The sequence below is a fragment of the Etheostoma cragini genome, chromosome 12 (assembly GCF_013103735.1).
Source record: "Etheostoma cragini isolate CJK2018 chromosome 12, CSU_Ecrag_1.0, whole genome shotgun sequence".
In the NCBI taxonomy this organism is placed as follows: domain Eukaryota; kingdom Metazoa; phylum Chordata; class Actinopteri; order Perciformes; family Percidae; genus Etheostoma; species Etheostoma cragini.
Window position 1 is genome coordinate 12,419,554 of NC_048418.1, and position 22,599 is coordinate 12,442,152.

Consider the following 22,599-nt stretch of genomic DNA (forward strand, 5'->3'; position numbering starts at 1 on the left):
GGAAACAATCGTGTCTTCCTTGGTTCTGCCAATGACATTATCCTGTCCGCAGACAGATTAATATGCACACATCAGCATTCGCTTTGATGTGATGATGATCATCTCTCGCACGCACGCACACACACACTTAATTGCATCAGTATAATGCTCAAGGTTCACATACAGTAACCACAGGAGACTGACGACTAATGAAAAACACTTCTTTTTAATCAAATGGATTACACTTTTATTGGGAAATTAAATAAAACAATGCAATGTTGTAAGGGAAAAGCAAATCAACATTGTCCAAAGTGTTAAAACTACATATAAAAAAATGCAGATAAAAGAATGAGACAAGATTGATCGTATATATCTGACAGTGACAAAACAACTAATAACAATAGTAAAAGATTTTGGGGGAGGGCATTGGGGAACTGACAATAAGCTCAATCTATGAACAGGATATTTATTCAAACGGTAACATGTGGCATCTTTGTATGGCATGTTGTGTACTATGTACAACAAAATACAAAGCTCCAATCTGTTGCAGAGAGACACAACCTGGTCCAGAAATGTTGCTACTTGTGGAAGTGCCGCGTAGATTCAGCAGAACTAGGACACAAAAACACAAAATCAATACCCAGACACTGGAATATTAACAATGAACACTGATGAATATAAATAATAAAATGAATAAAAAAATAGCGGGGAAACAAATTCTGTTAACACTGACATTTATCTGACCTAGACCTATGTAGTCTAGAATTTCTTTTCTTTTGTTTCTTTATTTCTTTGCCCTCTCAAACATTACTAGGGTTTCTCAATGGCATTGCATCGGTTACATTTATGGTGTAAATTAAATCAAAAAGCACTGTCTTTACCCTTGATAGATGCTTTATGTCGACCTCTATTAATACTATTCAAAGGACTGACCAACAGTCCCAAAAGGTATTAAATTTACAATAATAAAAAACAATCAAAGGCGACAAATCTTCAGATTTTAAACACCAAGAATCAGTGTTGGTAACGTGTCAACTTCCTCCAACTTAATTATATTTCTAAAAAGCGACTAGGGATATATTTAACAACTTCAGATCATCATGGGAAAAGTGAGATATATTATCTTGTGGTTTGCTGCTCAGAGTAATCCCAGGCCACGGATCTCCTGAAAACCACACGGGCTTTCTCTCTTCCTCTCCCCTCGCACAGTAAGCATCAGGCAGTCAGCCGATACATCCACTAAGCTTTACACAAATGACACGCAATGACGCCTAATATGCAAATGAGCATATGATGTTTTCTGGCGACTTTTAGCGACCTTTGAAGGTGGTGCTAGCTACTTTTAATGGAAAAGAGTTGGAATGTTTTGACTTTCGCTTTATAATTTAAATAAAAAAAGGTAAATCAATTATCAGTTTTGTTGTAGATACATTTTCTGCTGATCGACTAATTGATGAATCTAACTACTGAATTAACTAATAATCGTTTCAGCTTTCATTTGTAAGGTGTGCAGGTGAAGCCTGCACGGAGAGCGGACAAGGCCCAAAACGGCCTAAAGTCTTTTGGAGCTAACGCATCTGCAAACAATATTGATGCTTGCATATTATGTGGAGACACACACAACTTAAACGATAAAATGCGAAGACTTGATGCAAAGTTAACTAATGCGTTCCAGTACTGAGTCAACAAAACCCACTTTAACCAACTTACTTTCCATCTATTTCCACATTCATTGCAGAAGACGAACGTGGTCATTGGCTCATCAGCACTCCGAGTTTGAACCTGGGAATGACAAACACACGCACAAACCATTCATTACAATATCGTACTGAAAAAGCAGGGCAGCTGTCAAAAACTGACTCTAAATCATGGAAAAATCACAAGACGCCAATTTGCACTTAGGTTACCTGATCAGCATGAAGTTATATCAATATTACAATGCACCATGTTTTTTTTTTTTAACCAGACCATGTACATTTTTTCAATGAGTCAATTCATTTATATCAAAAGTCAATTCATTCATATCAATCAATTTTTCATCAGAGGCTGCTGAGGCAGCCAACACTGCTGAAATAAATTATAGCCACATCTATAACTTTGCACATAATTTCCAAACGAGATGTAATCTCCTGTTAAACCAAGTTTACCATCAACCACAACACCTTTCTCTTACCGCCACAGTTCAAACAAAGCACAAATGACAATCTGTACCTGTGTGTAGGTGCAGCACTTCCCCTTGCACTTGCCACAGGTGAATAGATCCGTCTGAGTGCCTCCAGTGGTGGCCATCTGGTGGTCCCTGACAGCCTCTTTGGTCAAATTCTTTCTCATTTCCTTCAGCTCATCACTGGCCATTTCCTACAGAAACACAATAACGTCAGTTATGATGCCATTAAGTACATTACTGTACATATCTTACTGCTGTAACAAGATATATGCACCAAGAAACAGCTTTGGAATAACTATACTACTGACTAGAGCTGTAACGATGTGCAATATAAATCCGAAAGCGCAACACTCAGATCTGCGAACCTGTGTCGCGCTGTGAGAAGGAAGAATAGCAACACACCCTTTCCAACTCCCAGAGGTATCCTTCCTGTCCAGATCAAAAGATCACATCGCAAATTGCGTTTTAAGCTCCTTATTACTGCTCGTGGAGAGTTACGTGACACATGAAACTATATTGATGAGGACCGGTGAGAATATACCAGGCAGACACACAGATGACAACCTGCAGGTTGAGGCACTGGAGATGGCTCGGATATACGGTACACGCCGTGGGCCACTGTAGACTTGTGTCACTCCTGCAAGCAGTTTCAAGCAAAATGGCTGTGTGTCTCACAATGCACAAAACATTAACACCGGTACAAGCCTACAGCTGTCCACGGACAATGAGTGCAGAAAGTGTGTCAGAGCCTCCCTGACGGGTGAACTGAGACTCTGTTTCTTGTGTTTTCTTTTGGAAGGCTGGCTGTCAAAAATGGCACCTTACTAGCTAATTAATTAGCCTGAGTTAAACGCTAGCTATCAGTAAACAGAAGGTAGTGGTTGGTGTGTGCGCCAGTGTTTATGCGCTTATGTGTTTATTTCAGACCGTGCACAGTACTGTGAAACAGTAGCCATTTAATTTACTTTTCAACATGCTCGAATCATCTCCACAATAGAGTTTAGAGTTTGTTTCTCAACAGTATTGTGTTACTAAGTATTATAGAGTTGGCTACTTGTAGGTTTTACTTAGGTATGTTGTTAATAATGTGCATAGTTGGTGTTCAGTTTATACAGAATTTTCAAATGTTATTTGATTAAAAATATCTTCTTTTTTTCAAAACGGGCCAAAAATCGTGATATGAAGCGAATCATGGGTTTGATGCATCGTTACAGCCCTACTACTGACTGTGTGCCAATTCCGGGATCTTTAAGATTAAGCCACAAACAGCCAACACACCTCTGCGGTCATCCTAGCCATCCGCTCGGGGGTTACACTCCCGCATAGCACAGTCCTCCTTAAATTTGGGTTCTTCATATCCTTCAAGTTTGAGATTCGGCTCCGCACACGATTCTTGTATTTCATGTCTGTATTCTTAAACTCTTGAAAGATAAGTGATAGCAGGTCAAGGAATACAATCGGGCAATGTATTTTTCATCCTTCATTATTAAAAGTAGAGCCTAAATCTACACACCTTTAGCTGTATATGTGTTGAAACATTTAGTGGATTAACTTGTTAGGTATCAATGAATTGAGCAAAATTTTGATAATTAAAATGCTCAATATTTTCTGTTTTTTTGTTCTGAAAAGTGTGGATTTTGGGGGTTTCTTCTACTACTTCAGGGATCTAGACTGTTGGTCAGACAAAATAAACAATTTAAAGTCCAAAGACATTACCAAGGGCACATGAAATTGTTGGAAATGGGTATTTCGCCAGTGTTTCAAAAAATATAGACTATGAAATTAATTATTTAAGAAAACTAAAGTACAATTAGAAGATTAATAAATTATGAGTCACAGCTTGAATGTGCTTATTTGTACCACTGGCAACTCAAACCCAATTGTAAAAGTAATATAAAACCCAAACATCTGCTTCAAACACATTTTCCATTCAATGTAAAGGATATCTTCCTCGATCTGTGCTCCAAGTTCATCACAATCCGCGCCAATAGCAATATGATCATCTGCGTGAAAAAGAAATACAACATGTCAGAAGATGGGCATAAATATAATGTAGAAATTACGTAAATAAAGCCAATAGTAACCAACCACAATAACATATGTCATATGTTAAAAATGTTACCTCCAGCCTGCAGAGCATTGGCCAGCAACTCTCTGCACTTGATCCTGATGGAGTCGGAGGTGCTGGGGGCGCGAGGAAAGGTGTTGATCAATGAGTTGGTTGAAACTTCAGCAGGCTCACTTTTGCTGCTGGAGTTACTGCTGGAGCTGCTACGGGCGCAATGAGAGAAGAGAACTTCAGCTGAAGTAAACCACATTTCAAAAAAATACATGAAAAGTAGATAAAAGTGCATTTCATTTTTGCAGCCAAATGGCAAAATATGTGTGTTAATGCTCAGAAATGTTAAAGGTCCCATGACATGGTGCTCTTTGGATGCTTTTACATAGACCTTAGTGGTTCCCTAATACCCTATTTGAAGTCAGAATTACAGCCACTAGCCGTTATGTCTCTCTCTCATGGGTTGGCCTAATTCTCTGGGCAGGTAATTCCAGATTGGCCGATCTGAGCTTTCATTTTCTCAAAGGCAGAGCAGGATACCCAGGGCTCGCTTTACACGTTTAGATCTATCACCATTTCTAGTCACTGGGGGACCATAGGCAGGCTGGAGGAACCCATATTAAAAAAATAAATAAAAAAAACTCAAAGTGAAATTGTCATGCCATGGGACCTTAAAAACGTTAATGGTAAACGTTGAAAAAAAAAAATACTATTATGTGCCTTGTTACCTTTCTTCTTTTGCTTCTGGGCTTCCCTGCGAGGGAGAAACAGGCGTTGTTTGCTCTTTCCTCTTTTCATCTGAAGGTTTGTCTCCACCACCAGGCTCATCTGGAGCATAAGTGGCAGAAAGCAAGCAAGTAAGAATACATATAACATAACAAAGTGACACAAGAGAAGGCCAACATTAAAATGAGTAAAGTCAATACTTTGATGTGTTTGACAGCTGCATAGCTCTGCATTAAGTACAGGAAGCCAGCCTCTTCGCTTTCCTTTAATGGATCCCCTATAATGTTGTGTAGTGTTGTATAGTGTTTCTTCAATAAATGTGTGTTAAGAACTTTGCCCCATTCTGTGGCATTTTAAAAACATAGAAAGAGACCTGCAACAATGGTCCTTGGTAGGAATCAAACCAGGTACATTGTGTCACCGAAGTAGAAGCAAAGCGACCTTAATGGCTTGGGAATATATTGCCATGCGAGGTAATAGCTTTGCGAGATTGTTACCTTTCTAAAACATCATCTTCTCTAATGTGTCTGTTGAGTCATACATTTGTAAAATCACACAATGAAGTAGTAATAACCTTAGTGGTAACAATGTGAATAGACAATATTAGAATAAACACTTGGGCATGACATTACAGAAATAACAGTACATTAAAAACACATCCCATAAACCCTTATGAGATGTGTTATATATTCAATTTCAGCAGCAAAAATTAAACATGAACAATATAATTTATAAAGTTATGCCTATGTTACACAATAAATCACAACCCTTAAAAAAAAAAAACTTAAATCCTCTCAGGCTGACCCTTGCTGTCAGTATTGATGTCTTCAGTGAAACTTTGGTCCATTTGTTTGTTTGTGCTGCTGAACACCTTACATAGTCACAACACTGTGGGTTGTGAACAGATGGAAGTGATTTAAGAAACTCAAACAGGACATGTTTGACAGCTGGTGTACCCAGAGTTTGATGTGTTGCAGTAAGCAAAAGATCAAAATTGGCCTGGGTTTTATAAAGCCGACCAGTTGCAAAAAAGCTATGATTATGCCCAATACAATCATGCACAAGAGCTTGGCACATCAAAAGATCTCCTTAGAAAAATGACAAATAAGTAGAATTGAAAGTAGAATTGAAATTGAAAAGCATAAATTACCTAAAAGCTTCTTCCATGATTTGATCAAGGACTTGGCTAGGGATGTCACCTCGTCGTCTGTGCTCTGCTTGCGGATGGCATTGACAGACATCCCAATTCTGGTAGACTGAAAAAAGACATTGTGTCATTACTTCAGGTTTTAAGCACTGACAGTTAGGGTTGAGAAGAATTGAGCCAGGTACCTGAAGAAGCTCGAGAGTCATGGGGATACTTCGCAGCTCCTTCAATAAGTCCAAAGCCCCGGCCTGTAGAAGAGAGAAGAGGGGATTGAGGGAGCCTGGTCACATTTCACACAAGTCTTACTTACTAATGACTTATTCTATGGAATTTAAGTGCTATTTATTCCCTGTAATATTTCAGATGTAAGGAAACAAAATTGTCAACAGGTTGATATTCAGCGCATAAAAAGTTATATATTTTAGATGGAAGTTGAACATTAACGTTTGAAATTGAAATTATTGACTAACATTAGTTTTGATAATGGATTTATCGTTCAGGTGACTTTTCAAGCAAAGTTACTAGGTTCTCAAATGTGAGAATTTGCTGCTTTTCTGGTTGCAAACGATAGTAAATTGAATAACGTCATCTTTCGGTCCTGGACTATTGGCTGGACGTAAGAAGATATTTAAATATATCACTTAGGTCGAAATTGTGATGGCATTATAGTCACTTTATAACACAGTAATCAATAATCGTTGTAAACCCATTGAAGTCAGATCATGTGTTGTACAATAACATTAGGTTAGCTAGGCGGCTAACAGTTGTTGACGCTAAACTCGTCCATAACAGTCAACGCACTATCTATTTGCCACTTGGAAAATCCCCAAACACAACAGAAATCTCAACGAGAGTTGTATCATTTTAGTTCAGATTTTTATTTTTTAACTAGCTACTTCATTTCGCTGGTCTTAAAATGACCAAATCTAGCATGTTATCGCGCTGCTAGGCACAAGAGTAGTGAGCTACTATGTTGCTAGCTGCTAGCATAGAACAGAACCCGTAGAACAGCCGCTCAGATAAACAGACTCGAAAGCTAGCTATTTGCAGCTAGCTAGCCAGTAAGCACACTTAGCCGTAGAACTTATTTTCCAAGTTAACCGTGTAGTTTAGAGTTGGGAAAATACTCTTGAATTGTGTTGACAATGACTGAACTGCCTATATGACTTATTAGCTGGAAAGTCGGCAGATAACCACATAACAGCCCATTAGCGCCAAGCGTTAGCTGCACATCTTCAGCCTGATCGGCTAAGCAGCAGGCAGGTAAGCATCCATTCTCCACAGACATCTCACCCCGTTTTTCTTCTGCGCCATTTTATCCATCTTCTTTGCAATTCTGATGATCTCCTCTTCCTCCTTTTTGCCCATTTTGACTGATCTGATGAAATCCAAAAATCAGGAGCAAATGGAAAAGAGAAATCACGACAAAGAACACGAAACTGAAGGGAAAGCGGCGGCGTATACTTGAGGGACCGGGGACCGCACACCGCCGTGTAGCAGACCTGAGTAGTTGATGCATGATGAGTTTAGGGGGAGTTAATCGAGACGGAATGAAAGATTCCTCACCATGCTCTGGGGGCATGGGAGCTAACTAGTATTTACCACTCAGTGCAATAATCAGACATAGGACACTTCCTTATGAAATGAATACTTAGATATACATTTATATTCTCTCTAGAGTTCTGCACACACATACTGTTATTATTTGTATTGCACGTCCTCCTGCTACCAAAACAAAGTCCATATTATGACAATATCACTGTCTATCGATAGATGGTGCCAAAGTGTCACCTATTTTAGCTTGGTTCAACAGTTGGAATCTTTCACATTTCTCAGAAAAAACGTCTGGGCCTGCCTTTATCTTTACATTGACAGTTGATCATTTTTTCGATTGACCGGAAATGAAATGGTAACAATTATAGTAATAATTTAACGAATTCTTTAGGCAAAAAGAAATGGCAAACATGTTTTTTCTTATTTATTTGTATACATGTTATGGTAAAAATATAATTCAACTGGGTTTGGGAGTGTGGGGGGATGTTATGTTTTATTTCTGATTATTGAATGATGTATTTTATACACACCAACTACTTTATTAAGAAAATAATTGCCAGATTGATCGATAATGAAAATAATAAGTCTTTGTAGTCCTAATGTTAACATTCAACAACAATAAACAGGATGGGGAAGCAGAAAAAAACACTTATGCCATACAACATATATGTATTTTAATCTGACTAGGTAATCTCATTAAGGTTTAAAGCCAAAAAGGTAAAAAAAAACACTGATAGAGGTCCTTGTTGAAACATTAATAGTGTCAGTACTTGTTTGGCACTGTTGGCATGTTCACTCATGGAATAAATCCGTTGTGGGCACATAGGGTGTAAAAATAGTTATTTTTCTCCAGGCAGCAGTTGACAGTTATCCCTGTTTTATAAATTGTAATCACCAGTCTGTGAAAGAGTTTTAGTCTTGCTAAGGGCCTTTGGTTGGATTTATGGCTCTTGATGAAGACATCTATGTTGTGCAGATTAAACCTGTGATCTTAGAGTAGCAGGAACTAGGCCACGAAGATGGCACACTGTTGATCTACTGCATGTATTTGGCACTGATTGACTTGCTAATTTGGATCCTACTAATCCAAACAGATCAGCATGTGACATAACCACATAGTGACTGAATGTTAGGCAATTACTGCAGTAGTATTGGAATAACCTGAGCAAAACATGTAATATGCTGCTAATTACAGTAAATGAACAATACACAGCACACAAATGCAAAATACTGTGCCAAATTTCACATTGTTTCATCACTTTACAACAGCTAATGGTAACACAATAGCAAAGGTATTAAAGAAGCTTTTATTTTATTCTTATCCACACTTTAAATACATGGTGTAATAGAACTGTTCCATACATTGGATATATTTGACCTACACAGGCCCTTCTGCCATTATCCAGGACACTGAATGTGAGGTATTAGCAGCTTTTACTTGCACAGAGGCAGTTGGTAATTGGCCCAGTGTCTTGTAACTGCAGTATAGTGACACAGCTCTTACGACTGGCTACAATTAAATCATAAGTCACTAAACAAAAATTTACAACATGGTAAATGTTTGGATTTACTGGGTTGGCCTTCCAAGTTTGGATACAAAACTGCAGTATTTCCAAAATGATGGTCACATTTCTTATTACATTCACCAGGATATTCAACACGTGCAAATACTGATACATTGTGTGTTCTCATGGTGGATTTCCAACACCTGCTGTGAGGTAAAAGTGCTCTCTTAAGACCCTATTCCACCTCATGCTGTCAGCAAGTGCGCAAAATCTTTAACCTAATCCCTATTAGCCCAAGACTTTTAAAATCTGATTATGCGGGCTGCTTGCAAATGAGAAACAGTCCTAGCCACCTGTGGTATCTGTAAAGTAAAGATGTACAATATTCTTTAACCTGCAGGGCTCATTTACCTGCATGAACTTTCACCATTTCCACTTTACTTTGATTATTCTGTGCTCACTAATCCTTTTACTGTACTCATTCACTCCATTACTTTCTCTCTTTGTTTTTTTGTACAAATGCAAACTGAGAAATTCAAGGCCGATGGGGCAAAGAGGGCTTTTGTAACATTTCATTGTTATTATTATTATTATTAATATTTTTTCTTTTTGGAGAATTACAGGATAACATTAGCAATAATGTAAAACTGTCGGTTGGCCAAATAAGATTTAAATCCTACAATATTGCCATCCATTTGTGATTGAATCTTATACTAATAAAAAGTTTTGTCTGCAGCGATACAGGTCCTCTGTTTCCTTCATTTGTTATCTTGATATGCTGATTAGGTGTGAGCAAAGATTAAGCAAATTGGCCCCGATGTTGCATGTCCCAAAATAGCCCTCCAACGCTACTGAGAGGCTTTGACTAGCGCTCGGAGGAATAACGGATGCACACTTTCTGTTGTTTAGCCGCTATAATTAAGGTGAAATGTGAGATATACAGTAAGTCTTGTTCATTGCATTTCTCTTGACATGTTTGTTTACAAGTCAGTTATTTTTTGTAAGTATCTACAGGGTGTAATTTGTCTGATTACTTGATGTTTCAGGTTGGGTTTGAGTCTGTCTACATTTAGTTAGACTTGTGTTCCCAGGAACAATGTGGGTTATTGTTTAAACCTTAATGTTGTAGAATCTGTTGTAAAACATTGTTCTTCAGACAGGCTTTTTTCCTTTTATGGTAGATTATTACATAAGTTATGTAACTGCTAGAGTAGGCTAAACAACAGAGGCTCTGTGCTCTTACACAAGGTGTTATCTCTTAATGTAGTCTACAAATGATGCTCTCTTCAACTGTGCTGTATTTATACCTACTAATATTATGTGACTATAATGTCAACAACACCCATGTTATATTTTATTGCATTAACATGGATCTGCAAGATATTAATATTTAAAAACACAGGGACATAGTCCGTATGAAGAATATTACTGTACATTTAATCATTTAATTTACAATTTACATTACAATGTATACATTTAATTTACATTGACCATACACAGTATTTCGCCGTTACTTCATTTAAAATGTAATGTTGCATGCATGTTTCTAGTTTACTTCCTTTGCTAGATGACACAGTAAAAGTATTCTGCTTACAGTGTTGTTTTGAGTGCTCATGTGTTCTCCATTTTGAGATGACGATGGACAAATCTAACACAAATTCTTCATCACTGTTTCACTGGATCTTTTGTGGTGATTGTAAAAAATCTAATTCACAACAAGGCAATTAGGAGACATGACTCCCTCTGGGAAAATGAAGGATTGTCAAAGAGTTTAGTACTATTTTTGGATAGGGCCCCTTTTTTGACACAAAATCACATCCCAGACCAGTAGACAACCATTTGTTATCACAAGCTGGTGTGCATTTTATTTTGAAAAGAAGCAGTGTGAATCTAAATGTGGTCGTATTATTTATTTAATGTTTTTCATTCAGGATTATGGGAGGGTGAGAATGGATCCATTTATAAACTGATATTTTGACACTCATCATAGAGCCACTAATCCATAGGGAAACTGAAGAATCGGCGATCCTGATTGTCTCAAGGCTCCTCAAATTAAATTATTTTACTTATTTAAGAAAAGCAAAGAGGTTGTAGGAGTTCCTTTGTTGCACTTTTTATAAGCAATGTTAATTTGTAGATTTAAACACTAATAAGTGTTTAAAGTGCCGCATTTTAAGTTAAAGCAGAAAGTGCATCCATTTACACAACATGGTTGAATGGTCTTTGTACAGGGCTCAAGGGGAAAGGTAGACAAGATTCCTAAATTATTATCAGAACTACGATCTTAACGGATAATTTGTTTGACACTCAAAAGACAAAGTGGGGCATCACACTTAATCCACAATTTACATAATTTGAACAGTAACAAATAGTTATGTGTCTCTTTTTGCTTTCTTTCCAGCCACCTCACAATATGAGCAACACACCCGTCCAGGAAGAGGCCCAGGAGCCACCTGCTCAGGAATTGTCCGCCGGAAGTGGGCAGACTTTACCCTCCCGACCCTTACAGCCAACCTCTGACCACTCATCTTCTAAAAGAGTATGTTTCTACAAAAGTGGTGACTATAAATTCGGTGGGCATCGCATGGTGATCAATGCCCGGACCTTCAAGACATTTGATGCTCTACTAGACGCTCTGTCCAAAAAAGTGCCACTGCCATTTGGAGTGAGGACCATCACCACACCTCGCGGAACCCACCTGGTCAAGGCTTTAGATGGCTTGCATGATGGGGGATCTTATGTGTGTTCTGATCAGAAACGGGTGAAGCCATTTAACCTGGATGAAGTGAAACGGCGGCAGGTACCATGGAACACTACCAGACCCTTCAGCGCAGGGCGGCAAAAACGTCAAGGACCCCAGTTTGGCAGAAGGAATGAAGTCACCACCAAGAGACCAGCAAATGTCACTGACAGGGTGGCACTACGGACACCAAAGAGGCTTGTGGTCATCCGAAATAGGGATCCTACTGTTAAACGCACAATTGTGTTGCAGAGAAGAACAGCACCAACATTTGATGCTTTACTGGATTACCTTTCCCAAATTCTGCAGTTTCGAGTGCTGAAAATCTTCTCTACAGATGGCAGAAGAGTAAGTATTTAGCAAATAAAGACAATGGAGAATGATTGTGGATCAACGCAGATTTACGGCAAAACACCATTTTAAATAGTAAAAAAAATAAAAAAATAATTGTTTGACAAAACACTGTTCAGCAAGGAGTGTTTACCTCCCTCACCCGCTTTCTTAAATAGAGAGGAGGATGAGGGAGAAAGGAATGAAAGTATTTTAGTTACAATAATAATAGTAATTTTGATACAAAGAAATACTCAAAAATTACTTTCCACTTACCACCATGCTGTGTGAATCCATGATACCTCTGCTGTAACAGTTGTCATTGAATATACTTTCTTTATAAGGATCTTAAGGCTATTTTAAGCAAATGTACTGTATGCCTGGGTTACACAAATAGGATAGTCTTATATATAGTCTTAAATACAGTACACACACAAACACATTGAGTTGATCAGTTCTTGATAAAACAGTCTTAACTCAAGGTCCAATTACTCGATTGCCCCAGAGTTTACACTTTTGTTTTCAAAGTCTAAAGAAGCATCAACGTTTAGAGGTTGTCAAGAAGTACTTGATGGAACAATAAATTGTTTTAATTGTGAAATGCCTGACTGAGCTTTTACTGAAGCAGGCTTTGAAATAGTGGGTGATAATCTATCACTAACTTACTAACTAATTAACTAACTAAAAATAACAACTGTTATGGGCTTACTTTTCAATCACTAACTTGTATTTTAGGAATTAGGAATCAAGGCTTTTACCCTGTTACTTCACACTTTATAAGTCTTCCAAGAAGTGCTAAGAGGTCCTATCAAGTTCTCTACCCCCTAGTGATAATCCCTCTTGCCACGTGTCCTTTAACAGAAACATGCTTCCTGTTAATTCAAACCTTTAAATGCATCTTATTCCTCTAGAACTGCCTTATCATCTGCTATCTCTGGTCTGTTTTAGGACAACTTGCAGCCCAAAGAAAAGTCAAGCATTTTTTTATGATGCAAATTGAATGTCTTGTTCTTAGTTTACATGTATCTAGAAGTCCAATATACTGAGTGATTGTATGTGACCAATTTAAAGGGTCTAGTGTGTAATGAGAAGTGTTTCTGCTCCTCTTTTAGGTCGATAGTCTTGCAGGACTTATCCTGTGCTCTGGAGTTATTGTGGCAGCGGGCAACGAGCCATTCAGATTAGGAAACTACAGTTTTCAAGGAGCGGGGCAGATGGCACAAGTAATGTCCATGGATACTGTGGAACCATCTATGTTGCAGCCCAGAACTCGTGAGTGTTAACCAGTTCATATTGCAAATTGACCTTTGACAGTCCTAATACCAAATGCCTAGGGCTCATCTTATTATTAAGGATAGCATAGCCAGTGATTGAAAATTCAAAGAACACAGAGAAAGGATAACAACTTGCACTTACTCCCTTTCAAGTGGTATCTAACTGTTAATTATCTAACTGATATTTATGGTTTTATCTATCCTAACCAACACAGTATGAATACTCCACGAAGATTTAATGATGTCCTTAATTTTTTTCTTCTTTTTGTCTCTCCCTCTCTCTTTCACAAACACCTGTATTTTCATGAAACATCTTCAACCAAAGAGAACAACAAATCTTTGTCGAGTGGAAGAGGCTCAAGGAATTTTTCCCTATCATCAGAGAGACATATTGTCAACCAGATAAAAAACTCTCGAAATGGAAGCCCGAACGGCCACCTGCTTCACCACAACGGATCATCAACAGAGTTCAACCATCGCCAGAAATCAATGGAGACACATGGAACCGGGCAGATAGATAACGAGCATCTAGCTGACATTGTACCTCAGGACGATGACATTGAAAAGTCTTTCCGTGTGAATCAAGATGGCAGCATGACAGTGGAGATGAAAGTTCGTCTGACCATTAAAGAGGAGGAGATGCTCCACTGGACTACAACACTCAGCCGCTCCAGCCTTAGCAAGGGGACAGTTTGTGCCTCAATATCTGAGTCGGGCAACAGCTCCCTTGACTTTAACAACGCCGCTGCCAAAGAGTCCTCTAGCTTAAGTGAAAATGAAACAAAAGTGGAAAATCATCCTGGTGGAGCCAGAAATGGCATCTGCTTTAACGACGAGCGGGCAAATGAGGGTTACACTTCCATGACCTTGGGAAAAGAAAAAACTGGTTTCAAGTGCACTCCTACGCCAGGTCCTCGGCAAGTTACAAAGAAGGTATCTGTTGAGAGTGTGAAGACAGTGAGAGAGTCAGGGGTTCAGAAGAGCACACTGGGACATTATTCCTACATGGAGAGGACGGCTGGCGGTGAGACAACTGATGGATACTGTGTTGTCAAACACAGCAGCAGCAGTAGTAGCAACAACAGGCCAATCCCAAAACCTCGGAAAACAGCATCTGTTAGGGCAAGCAACAAAGGCTCCCACTCCTCTATCAGTTCATCAGGAGTAGCTGAGGTCCTTCAGATACAGAATAACGGGATGGAGGTTACAGAGACGGTGATGCATATTTATGAGAGTCAAGGCTGCTACGACAACTATTTTGCAAATGAGAAACATAGCGCAGATGGTGAACCTTCGCAATGTTCCACTCCAGTGCCAGAAAGTAAACCATCCATTGACTCAGCGCAGCGTTCAACCAGCAATGACTGTGATGTTGATTTTAGCTGTCAGCCACACACAACTGACTCGCTACAAAGACAGAAAGAGGAAATGTTATCATTGTCATCAGAGCCAACCCCAACACATGACATCACTGCAACAAACTCCCAAATACAGGAGACAGTAAGAAAAGACAAAACTAAACGCGAATCAAGGAAAAAGATGATTAAACCCGCTCGGAATCCGAAGAGTTCAACTTCAACAAGCAGCTCGATAAAAAAACAAAAGGAAAGCATTGTAAGCCCCTCAAATATTAGCAAACATTCATGTCCAGACAAGCTCGGCAGCAATGCCAGTGTGGAAAAAAAGGCTTTAAGTTCATCAGAAAGTGCTAGAAGTGGTCAAAAGAGTAGGGGAGCAGATAAGCCTCAAATTAAGAAAGTGAGTACCGATGAAAAGACACCCAGGAAAAATGAAGCCTTAAAAATGACTACACCTAAGAAACCAAACGTGAGTAAAGCATCTGCTAAATATAATGGCCATAATGTAAATACTCCAACTGGAAGGCCTCAAATGAAGAAGAACATGTCAGACATTTTACAACCCAAAAAATCCCTTTATCCTGACAAAAAGACAATTATCAAGCCCAAAGTCATGACTGGGAACAGAATACCATCACCTCAAAAGTCTTTACAGTTAAGTGAGAGTTTTTCAATGCCCTTACTCAATCCTTCACCCTCTGAAATCCACCAATATGTTGAGAGCTGGTTGGAGAAAGTCAGCCCAGACCCAGTGCCATACATTGAGGAGGCCATCACAGCTGAATCAGAGCCTCAGACAAAAGTTGTTTTTCAGATAGGCGGTGATTCTGAATTAGATGAAAATAGTGAATGCCAACCTCATCAGGATGAGCATTACCCATCGCCCGGCGAGGCTGTCAAGGCGTCAGCGTCCTGTCTATCAGTACCTCATTGTCATGGAACTCTGCTGCACAACGAACGATTTGCAAGAGGTTTATGTGCTTCAATGCCGAGTGTCAGAGACAACCCTGTGCACTTGGAAAACAGACTGAGGCCACACAAATCTGCAGAGACCATCGTTGCAGCTGACAACGAAGCATCTTCATCTAAATCCAACATTTTGGATTCAAGAGCAAAGATAAAACCGGTCCTGCGGGAACTTTATTCATCTATTCACTGTATCAGAAGTGCATCTGAAACCAACACAACATCCAACCTGGAGAAGTCCAACAGCCTTCCTGATTTCTCAACCCAAGTGGCATCAGTGTTGGGCTCGTCATGTAAAGCCTTTGTGTCATTCTTATCAGTGATGACTCTGCGAGATAACCTAACAGGATCTGCGGCGGGAGACTGTATCCAATCAAGAAGCCCCTCAGAGACCATGCTGATGGTGGAATCACTGCAAAAGATTTCTGCCATCGAGGACGAGGAGGAGCTGAGGGCAAGTTTGACGGAACTACAGAGCAGAGCATCTTCTCAGTTCAGAGAACGCTGGAAAGATTTCCAGATTCTGAGGGAAAGGCTTGACAGTGAGCCGCTGTCTTCCAAAGTTTCAGAAACAGAATTTGCCTTGGATCTTTTCTCCGAAGGGGGGGATGCATTTGAGGATCTTGACGAGCTGATGGATGAGCTGAATATGCCGCAAGACCTCAGAGCAGAGATTTCTTCAACAATCCATCAAGCTAAAAGTTTTTACCCTGTAGAGGACAGCACTTTTGTAGAAACTGAAAAAAACCAATCGGACTCAGAGGAAGATGTGGAAACATTTGTTGAAGAATGCAATAATGAAACAAAACAATCACTTGAGCCTGATATTACCTGCGTGGCTGAGGACACTGCTCAAACAAAACAGGATGATGATAATGGTGAGATAGATAACTTAAAGAAATTGCAATCTGTGTATACTCAACAGGCCAAGATGACGACCGAGTCAGAGCAAGAACCTGATAAAGGATCAGAAAAATCCAAAACAGAAAGAGATGAGTCTGTAACAGAGCCAGAAAATGACGAAGGTAGGAAGGAAGAAGGGAAACACATAGAGGATATGGTGGTGAATGACAGAGAGGATGGACATACAGAAGAGATAGTTTATGATAATGATAATGGTGATGGTGATGGTTGTGGTGAAGAGACTGAAAAGGCAGAAAAGGAAGATGCAGAAGAGGGGGCACTGACAGAAGTGGATGTTAAGGGAGAGGAGGAATCAGAAAAAGAAAAGGGAAGTGTAAAAGAGGAGGAGGAATCTGTTCAGGAAGTAGATGGAGGGGCAGAGGGACACATGACAGTGGATGAAAAAATGCAGAAATTAGAAGAAGCAGAGGAGGGATTAATGGATGAAGAAGTTCAACAAGCAAGAGAGGATGATAGTGTCGAAGAGACAGATGAGAGAGAGGGTGTTGAGGAGATAGAAGAAGGGGAGTATGAGGTTATTGAGGAGTCAGATCAAGGAGAGGAAGTAGAAAATATTGAAGAAGTAAAAGAAGAGGAGGAGGAGGAGGAAGAAGACAAAGTAGATGAGGTTATTGGGGAGCCAGATCAAGGAATGATAGTAGGAAATATCGAAGAAGTGGGGGAGGAAGAGGAAAAAGAGGCAGATGAGGTTATTGGGGAGACAGATGAAGGAGAGGAAGTAGAGAATACTGAAGAAGTTGAGGAGGAGGAAGAGGAAGATGAAGAGGAAAAAGAAGCAGATAAGGTTATTGGGGAGACAGATGAAGGAGAGGAAGTAGAGAATATTGAAGAAGTTGACGAAGAGGAAGATGAAGAGGAAAAAGAATCAGATAAGGTTATTGGGGAGACAGATGAAGGAGAAGAAGTAGGGAATATTGAAGAAGTTGAAGAGGAGGAAGAGGATGAAGAAGAAGAAGCAGATGAGGTAATTGGGGAGACAGATGAAGAAGAGGAAGTTGATATTAAACAAACGGAGGAGGAGGAGGAACAAGAAGCAGGTGCTTTTTCTGAAGATGTTGAGGAGGAAGCAGAGGAACGTATAAAGTTGGTAAACAAAGAAGAGGAAATGAAGATGGCTATTGAGGAGGAAGGTGAGGGAGATGAAGAAAATATTGAGGAAAGAGATGTGGAAGAGGACAAAACTGAGGTGGTTAGTGAGGAAGACAATGAGAAAGAAGACGAGGAAGAAGAGAGAGAACAAGAGGTGGGGGAGGATGGTGAGAATGTTGAGGTTATACATATAAAAGAAAGGGGGACTACAGATGAGGAAGAGGAAGACAGTGACATTGATAAGTATATAGAAGAGGAAGAAAGGTGCCACGAGGGCGAGGAGAGCAGGAAAGAACTCGAGAAAACAGTTTATAGTCTTGAGGAAGAACCAGAAGAAGATAGAGAAGTTGTAGAGGAGGTTGTAGAAAATGTGAAAACAGGGCAAATGCTAAATGAAGAGGAGAGGGAAGATGATGAAGAACACAAAAGTAATGAGTTCAATGAGGGGTTTGGTGAGGATGAAGAGCAAGAATCAAAGGATGGGGTACAGGAAGAAAATGGTAGTGATGATGCGGACAGTATAACGAGTGGTACAGGAGGTAAAAACCTACTAGAGGAGTCCCACAGGCAGAGTAACTGTGAAGAAGCAAATGGAGAAGCAAAGGCAGCAGATCACAACACTATATCATCAACCAAATATTCCTGTGAGGGTCAGTGTGAGGATGATAAAGGTAATGGAACAGACACTGTTAATGAACTTGAAACACACGAGGGAGAGGAGCCTCCCGAGGAAAGAAGCAACAGTCTACAACATCCAGGGGAAATATCACAGGAATTACTTGACTTTGTTAACTCTGCCCTGCAGTCCTCTTCACTTATATTCACGTACGACACTCAAGGGAAAATCAGGATAGAGCCAGATAATGCTCGAGTTACAAAAACTAAACAAATTGTTATTCCAAAAAGTAGACAGGATGTTTCGTACGGATTAAAGCGTCTCCCGAGCCCGAGCACTTCAGATTTGTCTGATTACAGGCCAGAAACATCGGAGAGTGGGGGATATAAAACTCAGGAGTCGGTAGATATTGTAACTGAGAGTGGGGAAGAGGGTTCTCCAGTCTGCAGATATAAGACCAACATCCCTAATAGGAGAACAAATGTGGAGCGTGCTAACTCCAAACTGTCTGTTGCAACTTATACAGAAGTCTTTCAAAATGCCCCATTCAAAAGTGGAGGTAGTTTCTCTTCGAACTCAGACACAAAAGCCTCAAAGGAGGATCTGTCTTATTTCAGTGCTGCGAGCTCACAAAAGGCAGATGCCGAACCTGCCACAGAGACCACACGGAGCACTGCTTTCACCCCAGAAAAAGACTCAGCTGATGGGGTTCTGATCGACCAAGGTAGATGGCTGCTCAAGGAGAATCACCTTATCAGAAAATCACCACCAGTCTCCCTGGGAATGTACAGTCATTTAGATGGCACATCTACAGATACAGGTCAGGCGAACTCTAGCGAAGATTCCCCATCGCATTGCAAATCCCACCACTACCCTCTTGAAGCCCTATCCTCATCAGAGCTTGAGGAGATGGCAAAGCCTCTAACTCCAAAGTGCACCTACTACAACATGCCACATGGAAGTGATTCTGACCCCTTTTTGGACGATTCCAGTGTCAAAAGTGGGAAAAAAGATGCAAGCAGTGTTAAAGGGAAGGGTTTCAGGGTGTCACCTATGATTGATACATCTAAAACCTGGGCAAGTAAAAATGGTAGTCTGTCTTCATTTGCATCAGTTGAGTTTAAAATTCAAGATAGAAAAGTGCATCCTGAGGGGGAGTCCTCAGCAATGGCAAATGCAAGACAGACATCTAGTGGAGGAGGACGTTCACTGCAATCACAAGACTCCCTTGACACGCTACCTGTGAGATGTGGCCAATACTGCCCCATATTATAAAAGCAGGACATTTATTTTATAGAAATATTCACACACACTGGTCCTGTGTGTGCTGTCAGTCTTGGCTATGATTATTTTGTTGTAATGCAGCTAGAAATGATTTGTGTTTCCTCAAATAATCATGAACAAAAACTTTTCTTACAGCCCCACCGGACCTACAGACATTTGTGGGGATTGAAGAGAGTTGTGCCTCTAATTCATGTTTGAACAAAATCAAAAATATACGTTTACACACATTAACTGCAATGCTGTGTTTTTGGTGGTGGCTGAGGAGATCCATCACAAAGACAAATAAGTAAGTAGCCTAAGTAATTACAAAATCAAAAATAGAATATAACATTATCAGCAGATGAACAACTTTTAAAAACTTATTTTACTGATTCAATTCTCCTGACTGTACATCAGTATATATTATTACAAGTAGCCCATACAAGAAGCAAAGTCATTGGTTTGTCATTGAATACAGTGCAATACATCAGAATAAATATGCTATTGTATCTGCCAAGGAAAGCAGATTTGATATTTTGTCATATTTTGTATTGCATGTTTGGGTTCTAGGACTCTGAATCTGTGCAGTGCATGTTTAGTGATTAAGACAGCTGTGGATCTCTAAGGGTTTTTAACAAAGCACTAGGCTACTGTATGTCAATTGAGAACTGTTTATTCTGGGATAAGAAAATTCCTAAATTTATTAAAAGGCAGCTAGCTTGATTTAGCTGTAATCATTTAAATTCAATATTCAATAAACCATGTTTCTTTTTATAGATTGAGTCCATACTGTAATTGTTAGAAAACTGCTTCCCTGTAACTCAACTCCCCATATTTCGAGAATCATAAAAAACTACTCTTAGCACCTTGATGACAAAAATATTCCGTCTGCTGAACAATAGAACACTATTAGTAACCTGCTACCCCCTTGCTATTTATACAGTCTATGGTTGCAACATGTTGTAACTTCCCTAAACAAAACAAAGATGGCGGCCCACCGACTACCTGGATAGTAAACAGAGTCCCAACTTGGAAACATATTTTTTTTGTAATTCAGCGGGCGGAATATCTCGTCATCCAGATGGTTAGAAGAGTACTTGAAGATTCTGGAAATATCATTGAAATGCCGGTACGTGTTTTGACACTACCTTCTGGGGCTTTCCAAACATTGGCAGCTTAAGTTAGCTAACTAATTATCTGTTAGCGAAATTGATTCAGTGACCCGGATGTATACTACATGGGGGGAAGAGAGTTTAAAGAGAGTGAATATTGGACTAAACACTACATTCATCAGTTGGTCACATATGGACTTGACAAATTATTGCCATTGTTGCTCTGTAGCTAATGTGTAGGCTACATGCGACCTGCTAACTAGTTCGCCATATTAGCTAAGTTGAAAGGTCTGCCTGTTCACAACCTTCCGCTGCCCTCATGTGGCCCAACCATAGACTGTATATTAATATTAACGGCCTAACAGACATAAACTGATAACTTTATGACATAATCTGTACTGATGATGTCATTTAGGTAAGCTTTTCTTTAGTCTGAGAGGAATTTCTCAAATGGGGAAAATGCTGTGCAAAAAATCAAATGTTGACAACTATCTTTCTGAGTGTCATTAGTAAGCAAATGTCTCATTCTCTGACTCTCTGTGTTTTACTATCTGTATCATAGAGTTAGTTAAATACTTAGAGACTCAATGAGAACTTCAGAATGACACTGCAGGAGAGAGATTTTAATCACAAACTTTCTTGATTTGTGATTGAAGCCCGGTCATAGGTTTATAGCTACCACAGATGATTGCCTTAACCCTCATGTTGTCCTCGGGTCAAATTGACCCGTTTTCCTATGTCAATGTTCTTTTTAACTTCCCAGTTGTAATGACCCAAAACATCGTGATTGATTCCACACAACGCTCTTTACAAAGTACAAATCTTTACTTTCAATAATTTTGGGGTGTTATAAAATTTTATAGCTGATTTGATAAAAACACTGAAGTGGTTTTGAAATTATGTTGAGTTAAAGTTGACATATTCCAACATACTTTTCCTTTAGTCAAAAATAATTCCTAATTTCTGCTTTTCTAACACAAACATTAGGTATAATTTACTATAAATGAGGTTTATTGACCATAAATTCCAAAAATAACTGTAAAACTAAAGTTAATAGTTTGTGTTGTGTAGTGTTGAAAACGTCAAAAAAGTGTTGAAAAAAGGGTCAAAAACGTAAGAAAAGGTTAAAAACATTCATTAAAAAGCGTCAGAGAGTGTTTCATTTCAATTTTGACGGGAAGACAACACAAGGGTTAACTCCTTTCATACAAAAATAATCACATCAGTAATCTCTTGTCTCATAGAAATTACGTTTGTGGGCAAGATTCAAACTGGTGAAAATAATCCCATTTATGATTGTTGCCTAAAATATCTAGCCTGTGGTGACATTCAACTTTCATGAGGTTATTAACTAAGAGAAGCATGTGAATTCTGAATGAGCTTTTGAGGCATACAATATTCCCTTTATTCTTAGAACTAAAGTACAGCAAGAGTGCCAGAGTCCCAACTAAGTCCGGAATTAAATAAGCTTTCCCTCAAATCTCTTTAAATAATCATGTCAATATTAAAAAAAAATATAATTTACTTTAATATTATTCTGACTTTAGGTATGATTAGGTATAATTCATGTGATTTCTTTTGTTCCTTCACACTTTTAGGGTTTGCCTCACTCTTATCCACTCATCCTGACTCAGGTGAGTGCACAGAGGAGAGGGCGAGTGTCATCTGCAACTGTCAGTCAGTCAGGTGATGCCCCCTGATGCAGTCTGGCATATGTACACTCACCGGCCACTTTATTAGGTACACCTGTCCAACTGCTTGTTAACACTTAATTTCTAAGCAGCCAATCA

At 39.3% G+C, this 22,599-nt stretch overlaps 2 protein-coding genes across 4 annotated transcripts; one reads left to right on the plus strand and one right to left on the minus strand.

Moving 5' to 3' along the window:
- Positions 1 to 186: 186 nt before the first annotated feature.
- tcea1 (transcription elongation factor A (SII), 1) lies at positions 187 to 7,626 on the minus strand. 2 transcript variants are annotated; one of them, XM_034888799.1, is made up of 10 exons: positions 7,372 to 7,626; positions 6,264 to 6,326; positions 6,082 to 6,187; positions 4,934 to 5,033; positions 4,269 to 4,414; positions 4,093 to 4,149; positions 3,425 to 3,579; positions 2,191 to 2,337; positions 1,690 to 1,761; positions 187 to 591 (listed from the first exon to the last, which is right to left on the minus strand). In XM_034888799.1, the coding sequence occupies exons 1-10, from the start codon at positions 7,444 to 7,446 to the stop codon at positions 583 to 585; spliced, it is 930 nt and encodes a 309-aa protein (XP_034744690.1). In that variant the 5' UTR covers positions 7,447 to 7,626; the 3' UTR covers positions 187 to 582. The 2 variants fall into 2 exon arrangements, with proteins under 2 accessions (XP_034744690.1, XP_034744689.1); XM_034888798.1 differs by having other exon boundaries at positions 4,269 to 4,417; positions 7,372 to 7,625.
- Positions 7,627 to 9,747: 2,121 nt separating this feature from the next.
- On the plus strand, positions 9,748 to 19,945 carry LOC117954792 (oxygen-regulated protein 1). 2 transcript variants are annotated; one of them, XM_034888790.1, is made up of 6 exons: positions 9,748 to 10,079; positions 11,539 to 12,225; positions 13,320 to 13,479; positions 13,807 to 17,513; positions 17,604 to 17,744; positions 17,904 to 19,945. In XM_034888790.1, the coding sequence occupies exons 2-6, from the start codon at positions 11,551 to 11,553 to the stop codon at positions 19,707 to 19,709; spliced, it is 6,489 nt and encodes a 2,162-aa protein (XP_034744681.1). In that variant the 5' UTR covers positions 9,748 to 10,079; positions 11,539 to 11,550; the 3' UTR covers positions 19,710 to 19,945. The 2 variants fall into 2 exon arrangements, with proteins under 2 accessions (XP_034744681.1, XP_034744680.1); XM_034888789.1 differs by having other exon boundaries at positions 13,807 to 17,744.
- Positions 19,946 to 22,599: the final 2,654 nt, after the last annotated feature.

What these genes read in the sequence shown, in the direction of transcription:
- tcea1 (XM_034888798.1), bottom strand. Translation starts at nt 7,446, where the DNA reads ATGGGCAAAAAGGAGGAAGAGGAGATCATCAGAATTGCAAAGAAGATG. An exon ending in TGGCTAGGATGACCGCAGAG is followed by an intron (nt 2,338 to 3,424) that starts GTGTGTTGGCTG and finishes GTGTTTCTGTAG; the next exon opens with GAAATGGCCAGTGATGAGCT. An exon ending in AGTGCTGCACCTACACACAG is followed by an intron (nt 1,762 to 2,190) that starts GTACAGATTGTC and finishes TGTCATTCCCAG; the next exon opens with GTTCAAACTCGGAGTGCTGA.
- LOC117954792 (XM_034888789.1), top strand. Translation starts at nt 11,551, where the DNA reads ATGAGCAACACACCCGTCCAGGAAGAGGCCCAGGAGCCACCTGCTCAG. An exon ending in TCTCTACAGATGGCAGAAGA is followed by an intron (nt 12,226 to 13,319) that starts GTAAGTATTTAG and finishes CTCCTCTTTTAG; the next exon opens with GTCGATAGTCTTGCAGGACT. An exon ending in TATGTTGCAGCCCAGAACTC is followed by an intron (nt 13,480 to 13,806) that starts GTGAGTGTTAAC and finishes CTTCAACCAAAG; the next exon opens with AGAACAACAAATCTTTGTCG.